Genomic DNA, 13,264 nt, shown 5'->3' with positions numbered 1-13,264 from the left:
ATCAATGGCAGCTCCATCATGGGACCCCATTACTCTGCCAGTCTGGGCTGTGAATCAATGGAAAGCTGCTGTGGCTTCTGCTGTTGCTGGGTGTTTGTGGTTGACAGCCTCAGCCAGGAGATTCAGCCCAGACATTGTGCACAGATTGCTCAGCTCAACTGGCTGTGAGTGTCCCTCCTGCTTTCACTGGGATGACAGGCTCCTTAAAACTAAACAATCATTCCTGAGGTAAAATATACTGAATAATGAACAACCTTTTTTTTCCTCCCCCCACAATGTTAATACTTATCTCCTAGCAGCTACAATGCCAAAAGGCATTTCATGTCTCATGAAGGTCACAGAGATGCTTTGTGAAAAAGCAACATCTGGAGCAGAGTGGCATTTACTCACAGTGCTCCCTGTGCATTGCTAGAGTAGCTCTCGGGCCCCTGATGGCAGCTGGGGTGATGCAAGCTCTTCAAAGTCATTGTTATTGCCCCAGATGTACCCACTGCTTCAAGGGATCTTGAGATGCCTCTGCCCCAAAGTCTGAGGCTTGCTGGGGCTGGGAGGCAATAATGTGGCTGAAGCGTAGGATAGCTGGGCAAGAAAATCAGCCAATCTAGATTTTGATCACTACTGCTACAGACACAAGGCAAAAGGCAGTTACCCTTTTTGTACTTTAAAGCATGATGTTTCCTATTGCTCTAATAGTCACTCCAACACAGCAAAAAGGGTTGCAGGGTTAGGGTTAACAGTGTCTGATTTTCAGAAGAAACAGTCCAACCCTGACATCTAAAGGTCCCAGCAAGCATTTCCAAATGCCCAACTTCACAGGACACGTGCCAGAGGAATGTCAGGTCCACACTTACAATGTGCACCAGAAACCCCACAGTGTTCTTCATTCTTCATCTTGGAAATAAGATCTTTTGGAAGCAACCAAAACAAATGCGCAAGAGGTCATTACCCATCATAGCATTTTAGTTCGCAATTACTTCTGCAACATCCATTTCCCACCTATAATCTCACAGATCAGCTGATCCACAGACCTCCTTACCACCGATGGAAGGCAACGGGGGATATGGAGCTTGTTGAGCCAGTTTCCAGCAAAACTTCTAATTGCAAAGTAAAGAAAGTGATACAAGTCCCTCGTGCCTGCCAGCCATGCCATGGCACTCAGCTCTGGGCCCCCCATCCCTGAGTGAGCAGGGTGGACACCTTGTGCTGTGCCTCCCATCCTGCACCTGCTGTGCTGCACACACCTCATGCCATGATGGGCAGGGGAATGCCAGCACCCACGTTCTGCTTGGTCTTCCCATCAAATTACATCTGGGCAAGGCAGGAGAGGGTAGTGGAGACAGCACAAGTCCCTGCGGGGAACAAAGTCTTGGCAGGATGAACATGGGATTGACAAAGGTGTATTGGTACTATAGAGATCCGTTAGAAGTGTAAAAATCTTATTAAATACCTATTAAATGCCTACATAGTTGGCTTTGATCTCCCTATTTTATGATCAGTTAGTGACTGGGGTTCATACGACATCCTGTTAAAGGCCAAAACCAGACAGGGGAAGGCTGGTTTAGGGAATGGGGGAGAAGCAAAAGGAACTGGGGGTTGTAGGCACAAACATACAGGAGGTTCCTGCAGGGAAAAAGTAGGGCAGAGACAAAGGGAGCTGGGATCTGCAACAGTGCCTGTGCTTTGGGTGAGACTGAGGAGAAAAGAGGTTGGATGGGCAGAGGTGGGGAGGGAAGATAAACATTGGGTAATGATAGAAGATATCAGAAGGAGCAGAGAAGAGTGGAGGCATCAGATTCAAACAGTGCCTCATCATTTTGTGGGATGACTCCTGGGGCAAAGAGAGACTGGACAGTCCTTCATGAGTAGTGGTGTCCCCTCACCACAGAGTGGTGCTGGGCAGAGATAATGTCCAGCTCCTGGAGACATGTGAGCCTTGCTGGGCTAAAGAACTTCCCAGCCTGTGTTCCAAAGGAAAAAAGAGTGTTTGGAGTGGGGAGTTCACAGAAAATTCTTCCATAGAATTCCTTATGACTTTGCAAATGAATTGGGAAGGCTTCTCAGCAAGCAGGAGATGCTGGTGGATAGGTGGTGCAGCAGGTCCAGGTGAAGATTGAGAAGTTGTCCAGAGCCCAGAGAAGAGCTTTACAGGGGGAGGAAAAGTGAGGCAGCTAAATGGGAAGAAAACCCACCCAGCACCTGAGGGAGAAAAGAGCAAAACTGAAATGTGAGGAAACTGCTTTTACCTGGTAACATGCACTTCACCAGACATGATCCACTGTGCAACATTAATTACCCAGGGATAATGTAGGATAGAAACCCACTAATTTGTACTCAAATTGAGAGACATGAAAAGCCATGAGCTGTAAACAGGACTCTAAGAACTGAGGAAAATTTATCATGACATGTTTTTGTTGGGTTTTTTTGCATTTGTCAGGCCCTTATTTGTTTGTAATTATTTTGGACTATGTGTCCTTATGATTAGTAGGTTTAAAGATTGTGAAGAAAGGTGATACAATGCTATCATAATATATATAGTTAAATATATGAAAAGAAAGGCGGAAATAGCACTATTTTTGATCTTTACATTACAAAGTCTGAAAAACTGTGGGATTCTGAGGTCTTCTACCATCTTTTTTTTTGCGTGATACAGAAAATTCAATGAGAACCCCATTTTAATCCATTATTATTTGAATACAGGTCAGTCTCAGAATCCAAAATAAGCAGGAGACATTCATACACCCTTTAAAAGTTGCACTTCTTTTGCTCTTTGCCTGGACACTGACTAAAGGAAAAAAGGGAACATACATACACATATTGATAACTCAGAAAAGTTGTGCCACCTGAGGTCTTGACACTGAACCTGATATTGCAAAAGTGGAAGTGTCCCTATGTTGCAGCAATTGCATCCAGTGCATGGGTGTTTGTTGAGTTTTGTGTTACATATGTTGAAAGGAAGAGTTGGAGGAAGCAGAAGGTCCATCCTGCCAGCTAGGAGGAGGCAGGCGTGGTGCCAGGACTCAGCCAAGTAAGAAAGAGAAGCAGATGAAGGGAAGGGGAGAACTAATGGGGCAATGCAGAACATGCTGAAAGATTTCATGTCTGACCCAGTCTCAGAAGAAAAGCTGACTTGCAAGCACAGTGTAGATCAGGGAAGGGCATTTTAAGGAGTATTTAGACAGTTGGAGGTATTTAAGTCAGCAGAGGCTGATGACATTTCCCCAGGAGCACTGGGAGTACCAGCTGCTACAGACTCTAAGCTGTAAGCAACCACCTCCAACGATTCCTCAGAGGTGGGTGATGCCCCTGGGGGAGAGCGTGAGGGTGAGAACAATACCTGGTTTTAAGAGAGGTACAAAAGAAGGAAGTTGGAGCTTTGAGATCCGAAAATAAATTGTGAAAAACTCAAGTGATCCATTGGTTTGCCCCCTGCCCCCAACCCCAGGGAATAATGAGATTATAAAGATCAGTTAACGTGAATCTTTGCAATAATTGACGTCAAACCAGTCTAATGTCCTGTCTGATGGTGTAACTGGCTGCCTTAGTGTAAGCAGGAGGAAAAGTAGATTTAAGTGAGGTTTTTAATATTTCATGACTAAACAAGGGAAACAGGGTTGAGGTGAAGCTGTGACTTTGGGGGGCTAATGTGATGCCATTAATTTGCTGCTGCTGAGAGACACTAAACAACATTTCACAGATTTCATCCTGGAAACAGCTGGTCAATGTTTTCAATAGTAGGACAGATGACAGAACTATAAAACTCAGGCATGAGGGCATGCTTGAAAGAGAAACAGGCATTTGGGGATCTCGGGTCCCAATTCAAAGCCACAATGTGTTGGAGAAAAGGTCTGATGCCTATATGACGAACTGCAAGAAAAGATAGCACTAAGAACTGGTGGAATATGGAGAAATAAATGTATAAATGATGAATGGGGAATAAGTAGGCAAAAAAATTTGAATTGCAATAGAATAGAACAGAAAAAGCATAATTGTAACAATTCTGCTGTTGGGGCAACGTTAAGAAATATTCATCTTGGCACAGGACCAGAGATAGATTTAAAGTAAATGGATTGAACAGTAACAAGTCAACAGGCTTTTACCCAGAAGAAAGCCAAGTAAGAAACTGTTGAATCAATAGTCATTGGTGACACAGGACTGGAAGGTAACAGCTTTCAACTTCTTTGGGACTCTAAAAAGCTACTGACTGTTCCACTGGACTAATTAGCTATAAAGATAGCAAACCCTACCAAAAGTAGACACCAGATAAATATAGTATGTATTGAAGAAGAGTTTTCTTGAAGGATATTATGCCCTTTGGAACTATGGAAACATTTAGTTTGGAAAAGACCTTTAAAAATCATCAAGTCCAACCATCAACCTGGGACCACCACCATGTTCAGCATTAAACCAGGTCCTCAAATGCCATATCCACATTTTTTGAACATTTCCAGAGATGGTGACTCCACTGCTTCCCTGGGAAGCCTGTTTCAATGCTTCACAACCCTTCCCATGAAAATATTTTTCCTAAAATCTAATCTAAACCTCTCCTGGTGCAACTTGAGGCCGTTTCCTCTTGTCCTGTACTAGTTACCTAAGAGAAGAGACTGGTGCCCACCTCACTACAACCTCCTTTCATGGAATTGTTGTAAAATAATGGCCTTCTCTAAAAAGTTAGTGGCCTTGTAGACAAGAGTAATCAAGATCACACATTGTACCACAAATTCCAAAGGAATGTTCCCAGGTTCTTCTTGTAAAGAAATCAGAGTCAGAAAGAAGTTCCCCACATGTGAATGGTTACAAAACATGAAACAGAGGAATTATGCAGAGTTTTTACCATGAAGAAAGTTTCCCAGTGTAGTCCCCTGATACCTATGATAGGATCATTGTTGTTCAATAGCTTTATAAATTATTTTGGATAAAAGAGTAATTACTGGAAACAATATTTACTGAGGATATGTAACTATTCAAGGTAGTTAAAATCAGAGCTTTGGGTGGAGAATTGCAGCAGATTCTCATGACTTCAGAAAAATTCAGTGCTAGCAAATTCAGAAAAGCGTACATTGATTTCTACTTTGTATTTTTAATTTTTTCCATTTTGCATTCAGAAATGAAGTCAAAATAGTGATGGCCTCCAAACCAACTGTTACTGCTAAAGAAGTGTCATTGTGGTATTTCTGGGTAAACATCAGCTTAGTGCTGCACAGTGCTCAAGAGGACAAACAATGGTTCGGCATTATTGGGAACAGAGCAGCAACCAGAGAGAAGGCATTTCAAGTGTGTCAGCAACACCAAGGCATGTCCACATCTCACATATCCAATGTCCATAGCTAGAAAAAATAGCAGAGTAAGAGGAGAGATTTTGGAGGTGAAGAAGCCTTCCAGGCAGGCAGAGCAGGGCTCTCAGAGTGGGAAAGGAGAAGATGGCCAAGTGATAATGGTGCAAGCATATGAATTCAGGAGTAGCTTGGTGCAAGTGGGCAGGAATCTGTCGCTCAAGACCTTCCACAATGCATAGCAAGGAGAAGAAATTTGACAGAAAGTATATAAGCATGGCATCACACTGTGAAATTCACCCTGAAATCTGTGAGTGCTTTCACAGAAGTGAGTTTGGAAGGTGACTGAGCATATTTTAGAAGAAAAACCATCACCATTTCAGATGTGAACTCAACTCTGCAATGAGAAAATCAATTTATATGCATTCAGGAGGAAAGAAATTACCTTGCAGCATCTTCAAATTGGTTTGGGGTTGTTTTGGTTTTTTTTGGCTAGGCTTCACACAGCCTGTTATGTCTCCTCACAATAGCTCATAAAACACATTGTAGTAATGGTGGGCCAGAAGAAGACATGAAGCTGCTGATCCTGAGCAAATTGCAATGTTACCTGGAGCTTCTGTCATTAGGGGCCAAGGAAGGTTGCAGAGTACTTGGGTGCATAAACATGGCTACAGAAGTGCCAGTAGAGGCTGTTGTGCCACCAATGAAACTAATAAAGTTAGGAAGCTGTGTGGCACATAGACCTGAGGTAAATTCTAGAAGGGATGAAAGGAGGCTGGTAATAATGATGAAAGTAGAAAATAGAGTTTTCAAAGCATCATCACTTGCTATGAGAAGCAGAGGGGGGACACTTCTGGCTGGTCCAAGAAAAGGAGCCATGCACAATTGAAATTTCTTGAAAGAACAACAGGGGTGAAAAGGCAAATGAGAGAAAGAGCTAAGCACTAATGAAAAATAAGCTAATGTATAACAAGATAAAGAAGAGGAGCATGGTTGGAGGGAAGAAAAGGCTTTGAAGTAAGCCACAAAGTAATATGAAGTTGAAAGCAACAGGGTAAATCTTGGCAGATTTGTGTGACAAGGGCAAGGTATGTGGGGGAAAAAAATAGGCAGGTGAAGCAGAGGGCAAAGAAAGAGACAAAAAAAAAAAGAGAAACAGTTTATTGAAGAACAGGAGAAACCTTGAATGAGGGAAAGAAAAGGAGTGTAGGAGATGAAGAAAAAAGGAGGAAAGGGGAAGGCAAGTTACTAACTGGGGAGATGGAGAGATAGCACTTGCACAGGTCTGAAGTCCACACTGGCCTCTTGCTCTCCTGAGACCCAGCTCTGCTGGAGCAAGTGGTGTCCAGACATAACTCAAACTGATCCCAGAAAGCAATGCCTTGGGAGCTGTGGGCTCACTGCATCTGGCTCACCACTGGTAATGTGGCAATGCCTTCACAGGCATTTTACAGTCCTACCATGCACTCCACAAGTGTGATCTAAAGACAGCTTGCATTAGCAAGATTTGTTTATGCAAATGGGTTACTATTTGGAGATAAAAGTGAGGCAAAATTATTGGTCAGGTAATGGTAGAGGCATGACTAACAACATGAAGTGAGTCTCAGGTAAGGTTGAACAAACATGATCTCTAGATCTTTTACGGTGGAATCTCTTCTGTTGAGAGCTGTTTGTCTGAAAGGTGGTTTTATTGCTGTCCAGGGAGATTTTTAGTGTTAAAAGAGATTTTTGATTTTTTTTTTCCCCCCAGCACTTAGCTCTGGCAGAACAACATGGCTCAGCTCCAGGACAGTTCTTTCCCAATTGCTCATCCTCTCTAGTAGATTCTGCAAGTCTAATTAGCAACACAGGCTTTGGCCCTTTTGTTGGCACAACGATGTTTTGACTTTTAGTGAGCTTTTGCATCATTCTAGTGACTGCCCCCCCCCGAAGCCTGGTGGCTTTCCAAGAGCCTGAGCAGTTGGGAAAACAGCAGACAGCTCTCTTGCCAGTGCTCCAGAACTCAGCTCCTTTCTGTAGGAGTTTTGGCACTCTGAACCCAACAGGCAGAAAAAGCCTTGCAATCCCTGCAGGTTTTGCACATGGCTGACTGCAAACTGTGAACGGGTCTGCAAGGTGAGAAGGCTTTTATTTTTATATTGCTGCTCTTTGAAGTGAAATTCCTTTAAGGTGATTTGCCCTGGAGATTAGCAAAAATAAGTAGTTGAGTCTTTGACTGGCACACAGACATTTTTACAGTGAATTTCAGTATTTGAGGGCTCTGTAGTAAGTCCCATGCAATAAAGCTATCTACTATGTTGCTTTCACTGTGACTGTCTGCATACTTTGACCTAGATTGATTTGTCATTTTCTTGTCACACTATGTCCTAAAGCCTCAGCAGCTTGATTTAGGGAATTATTTGGGACCTTTTTCAAAATTCATGTCATGCAAACCCAGTCCTCATAAGACTGTGGTGCATGCATGGACTCTCATGGGCAAAACCTCTCCTGTCTGCTCACTCTTCTTCACAGCCCTTGTGTCTCATGCTAGAATGGGGTACCTGCAGTGAAAAATATTGTGACAGAGAAGGTGTCTGATCCTGCAGCTCCCCATGTACTCCACTCACCAAATCTCTAGAATGTGAAGGCTTTGGATGTGAGCTCAGCTGGATCTGGGCAGGTGAAAAGAGAAGCCCTGGAGCTGAAAACTGCAGATCCAGTGGTGAGTTTTAATTTGAAAGCAGAGTTCAGCGCAAGTGAGTCTCACCTGGAAGAAACTGACACACCATCTAAAGAAATAAGCTAAAAGCCTATGTATTCCTCCATCAGCTGCACCATGGCAATCAGGAGCAAAGCTGGACACGACTGTCAGGGACAGCAGGATGCTGGCAGGTCTTTACAGCAGGTGCCTCTGCCATGTGCCAACACCGGTGGCTGGCCCTGAGCCCTGGCACTGAGGCAAGAGGATGATCTTGTTGTTCTGTAGGGATTCTGGGGGTTAGGGAGGTCATGGGTGCAAATCAAGCCATCCTGAGCATCCTGTGATGGTGTGGAGACAGCCTTTTACACATCAAATAGATTTTCCCATCAATCTCCACTGAGGCCTTTGTCTTTCTTCAGAAGGAAAAGGCTACAGTGGAGGGATGGATTTCCATCCTGGTCCTTACCACAAGCCTTAAGGAGCAAGAAATGAGTGTTTAGAGAGGAGTAAAGAGGTCAATTACTCTAACTTCTCCTCCTGCATTCAGAGCTGGGTGTTGAAGGGAGGGGGAAACAGAGTCAAATCTAAAATGTTCAGGAGTAATGTTCTCTGCAAGTTTTTCTGATGTAATATACCATCCTCTGTTGCTCCAGAGGTTGTTACCATCCTCTGGATCCTTTTGAATCCAGGATCTAACTCTGTGATGGAAAAAGGCATGGACTTTGATTGAAAGTGCCAAGGAATCATGGCTACTTCAAAACTGTTTTACATAACCAGCATCTTAACATAAGAGACCACCCCATGAGAGCAAAGAGGCTTGGCTGGACCTCTGAGACGAGGTGTTCTGCCATACACAGATGCCTGGTAGTGTTTGGCAGGCATGATCTTCCACTGGGAGATCCTGACAGCAGTCCCAGAAGGTCAGGGGGATTACCTCTGCATACAGCACCTGCTGGAGGGCTGTACAAATACTGCATCTATTCCTGATGTCAATCCTGAAAAAGCAGTGAAGGGACAGAGGAAAACAGCCAAATGGCCAGGTCAAAGCTTGGGAAACATTCCACATTGAGAAATGCAAGAAGCCTTATCTCCTAAATGTATGTAAGCAGAGATGAATGGAGGCTTGGTCCTCCTGCAAATATCTTGGTGGAGAGGAGACAAGATAGCACAGAACAGGACCAAACAGATGGAAGCCAGAGTTAAAAAATACTTGCAATCCTGTTCTGAATTTGACATTGAAGGTTAGGGGTTTGGCACAGAAGGGTTTGTTGCTTGTGCTTAGGAAGAAATCGTGAGGTCCTATGGTCATCCTATGGATGGCCATAATCATCTTTTTTTACTTTACATGGGTGTCTCACAGGCTGTGCCATCACAGGGCAAAGTGGGCACTGTGCTGGGCACCACACTGCTGATGGACAACCAACCCTACAGCCACAGGAAAACTTTGTTCCTCTCCCCATCAGCTCTCCTCAACATCACTGAGCCCTACTGAGGAGAAAATAGGCCAGAAATGCCCTCCCAGGCCAGTGTGGTCATGCTGGGAGGGCAGTGGAGCCAATTCTCCAGAGCCACACCACCTCAGGGCTTTCTGATGGGCTTACCCTGGAACAATTACACCTCATATACAACGTATAGGGGAAGAGGCAGCTCCTGCATTTACTGAATAGGTACTTCTTTTCCATTTTCACACATTTTTAACACTTTTCTGCTTTGATTTGTTATATTGTCACTTCATTGCACTGACACTCTTAAGCATTTAGTGCAGTATGGAGCTTTCCCTAAAGATGATAAGCAAGAAAATGGCTGTGTGTGCATGTTCCTCTCGTCTGGATGCTTCCCAGCTCACACGATGGCACCTTGCTTTTCACCCCCTTCATTTGCTACAAGCCAACACATCACCTCTGCTGTCACGGTCATGAAGCCTCAACAAAAAAAGGGATTTTGTGCCTGTCTTGTACCCATACTGGCTCTGGTAATGTATCCCCTGGGGGCTGGTCATGAAGAGAGCACTGCATCCATTTTGCCAGCTATACCTCCATGGAGGTGGTGTCACTGCTGAAGCCACTTCCTCTGTATGAAATGGTCCATGGATGCCCAAGTACTGATCAGGACACTGCAGTCACTCTGGAAGGTGCCCCTCACCTGCTACAAGGGGCCGTTGGAAAATAAGCACTTTCCATCCCTTCCACCTTTCAGCTGTTTTTTCTGAAAGCTAATAGGAGTGGTTTGAACTCCTCGGGACTGTGACATTCCTGCATTTCCATCCCTATACACTTTACAGTATGGATGATACAGAGTCTTTACAGAACAGCACTATAGTAAAGCAGAGACAATACAGGTTCAGTCCGTCACAAGCAACAGTACACAGCATTTAAACAAAATTTAATGTGTCAGCTATATTCTTACATAAAAAAAGAAAAGTATTTTTTTCCTCCAGGGGTAACTAGTTTTGTGCCTGAGCATAAAAATCCTCACACAAAGTTCCAACTATTTCCCAAATAGAATGTAAATAATCAGAACTCAGTTGTAGCAAAAACCCTTCCTCAATTCAAATCCTCCTAAAATGGCTGTCTACAAGATAATGAGAGCAAAATATCACATTGTCTTTTTGTAAGAGAGAAAGAGAGAGTGAGAGAAAGAATAGACAATGTTTTAGATAATTTTAGCATATTAATACAATATACTGTTTTATATCTTTCTGTTTCTTCTGATGACCGTGATAACCGACCATTGCCTTGCTGAGACTTTATTTTTTCCTTTTAAAAGGTCTATAAAAAATAACATGGGAACAAAATACCAAATTCTAAATATTTTAATCTGAGATCTCAAGTCCATCTAATCTTCAGTGAATGCAACAATTCTCATGGACCTAAATTTCATTTCCCTTTCATGTAAATATTCTATCACATTTTAACTACCATTAATATAAATGCCTCTTTTTTTCTACCCTTTCAAACTTTGAGACACTTCAGAAACCTATTTTTTTTAAAGAAACAGTGATTTTGACAGTAGAAAATGCATTAAAACTTACTCATTGGCAAAAGAAACGACAGAAAATATTTTTGCCTGAGAGATCACAGTCTGCAAATACAAGCTCAAATTATCTGTTAGTCATTTTATCATCACCCAAAACATTACATTTATCCAAACTGTAGCTGCTTGAATGTAAAAACACGAGACTCACCTGCCTTTTTTGTATACCTCATGTATTTCTTTTCCTTGTCGGTGGGTTCTGCATTCGGTGGATAAAATCCATCCCCACAGCAGGAGGAAAATGCTAAAATGCATTTTATGGACAGTCAACATGTTACCTGAAGGTCTAGTATCCAGAAATAGTCCATACAAGAAAAAGAAAATCTAAATGTAGATCCTGTTTCTCTTTTTAAGACATTATCGGTCTGATCGTTATTGGAAGGATGTTTACTCATACAAAAAATCATCCTGCAGTATTTAATCTGGACAGTGGGGAAAGCAATTTCCACTAAACCTATAAATCCTTCTACGTCAGATGGCAGGGATTTTCTAGCACTGTTGAATTCACGTATTCTCAGACAACAATTATTTTTAGTCCAAACAGGCTATTTTATTAATTGGTTTAAATTGAACCCTGTTCAAATACCTGTGGCACATATACATATATATTTCTGCCTTGTTAAGTGAAGTAGTGCATTTGTTCAGCTAGATGTCATTGGTAATTCTTTAATCACAAAACTTATCGGTGTAGCAGTAATATTTGTTACAAGCATTGCAATAAATTGAAAACTATTAATAAAGATATATCAATTTGCAGAGAAAAAAAAAATGTATTTAGCTCTACAAGCAGCACTTGATCCTGTGTGTTCTACATTACTTTAGCATCCAGTGGTGCTGTGGCCAGAGTGGTTCTTTCATGACTTGTGCTCTGCTGAGCACCATGTCTGGAAAGTATCCAGTGCTCAGAGGAACAGGGAAGGACAGAATGGGGGACATGCCTCTGCCCTCTGCACAGGCATGTTGGAGGCATCCTGCTGAAATCAAGCAGCAAACACCCACCAGAGCTGCAGGAGAATTTGGGGGCCTGGTGTGTCAGGTCTCATGTGGCTGGCAAGATCCTCATTTGTGGTAAAGAAAATAAAATGGTGTGGGCAGAAATAGGACAGTCGAGCCAGCCCCACTGCCCATCAGTTTGGAACTCACACCCTCCCTGCACAACCCCCAGGTCCGTGTTCACCCTCCTTCTCCTCTGTGCCTCTCCCCAAGGCTTCACAGCTTTGGTTCTTACTTGTGCCTTCTCATGGAGAATTCACCTGTGTCCTGCTGACACTTCCAGCCTTGTCCTACCCCTTTGCTGACAAGGCTCTTCTTCCTCTGCCTGTTACCTGTTATGGATTTCTATTTCAGAGCAGTTTGTCAGGTCACCCATCTCTTTCTACAAACGCTGGGGAGCAGATCTCTACCTGGCCTAAGCTGCTGTGGCTTTACTGACTGTGGTGAGCATTTACACTGCCTTGGGATCCATGGGAACAACACACTGAAAGGCACTAACAGTTCATTCAAACAACAAAGATTCAACTTCATGATTTGCAGGGGATAAAACATTTTCTACACAAATTCATGCAGGCTTCAAGAGATGGGCAATCAGTCACCAGCAGTTTGTTGTGATGATTGATCAATGCTACTGTTCAAAGAAGTTGTACCCATTTAACATTGAAAATCACCTGCATTCCATTTACACTGATTCACTATCCTTCTCAAGGAGAATAAAAAGCACCTTAATAACTGTTATTTTCACTGGTGGGGATGTTAGATATACTCTTCTCAGTCTCAATAACCTATGTAAATGTATTTTTGATTTATATGTATTTTAAAAATACTGATCCCTTTCTTATGCAGAGAAGCAATGGGGACTGACAAGCAATGGATAGCTATGAATTTACTTAGCTGCTCTAAAATAGCTGGAGGTGCCTTGGTACACAAGAGAGGAGGGAAACAATTCTTCTCTCACTAACAGACAGAATTTGCCAAAGGAATATATCAAGAAGGCCAAAAAATGTGTTTAATTTCCCTTCTTTTGGCTTGTTGTTCATAGAAAAGTTCAAATATGAGCAATTCATAAAAAACCCCTGGAACAAATCATCAGACAACTTCTAAATTCCTTAAAGAAAATGTCAGGATGAAGAATAGATGGGCTCCTGAAGAATAAACATGTGGAAGAAACCTCTTTCCCTGACAGGCCAACAGGCTTCAGAGCTGGGGGAGAAGCAGCAGATTTAGATAAGCTTTCAACACCATCTCACACAGCACTCCCATAAGCAAGACAGAAAAGCATGGTCTT

At 42.8% G+C, this 13,264-nt stretch overlaps 1 protein-coding gene across 1 annotated transcript in view; it reads right to left on the bottom strand.

Annotated features, from left to right (window-relative positions):
* The window catches only part of GABRR1 (gamma-aminobutyric acid type A receptor subunit rho1), a 30,233-nt gene extending 18,842 nt beyond the window's left edge, over positions 1–11,391 (bottom strand). The window contains exon 1 of the mRNA XM_071443059.1: positions 11,135–11,391. Coding sequence (XP_071299160.1) covers positions 11,135–11,256 — 122 coding nt within the window. The 5' untranslated portion in view covers positions 11,257–11,391. The remainder of the gene's footprint in view (positions 1–11,134) is intronic.
* Positions 11,392–13,264: the final 1,873 nt, after the last annotated feature.

Source organism: Agelaius tricolor, unplaced genomic scaffold, assembly GCF_023055355.1.
Source record: "Agelaius tricolor isolate 1412-34295 unplaced genomic scaffold, bAgeTri1.0.p SCAF_1, whole genome shotgun sequence".
Classification (NCBI taxonomy): domain Eukaryota; kingdom Metazoa; phylum Chordata; class Aves; order Passeriformes; family Icteridae; genus Agelaius; species Agelaius tricolor.
This window is presented reverse-complemented; position numbering and strand designations above follow the sequence as displayed.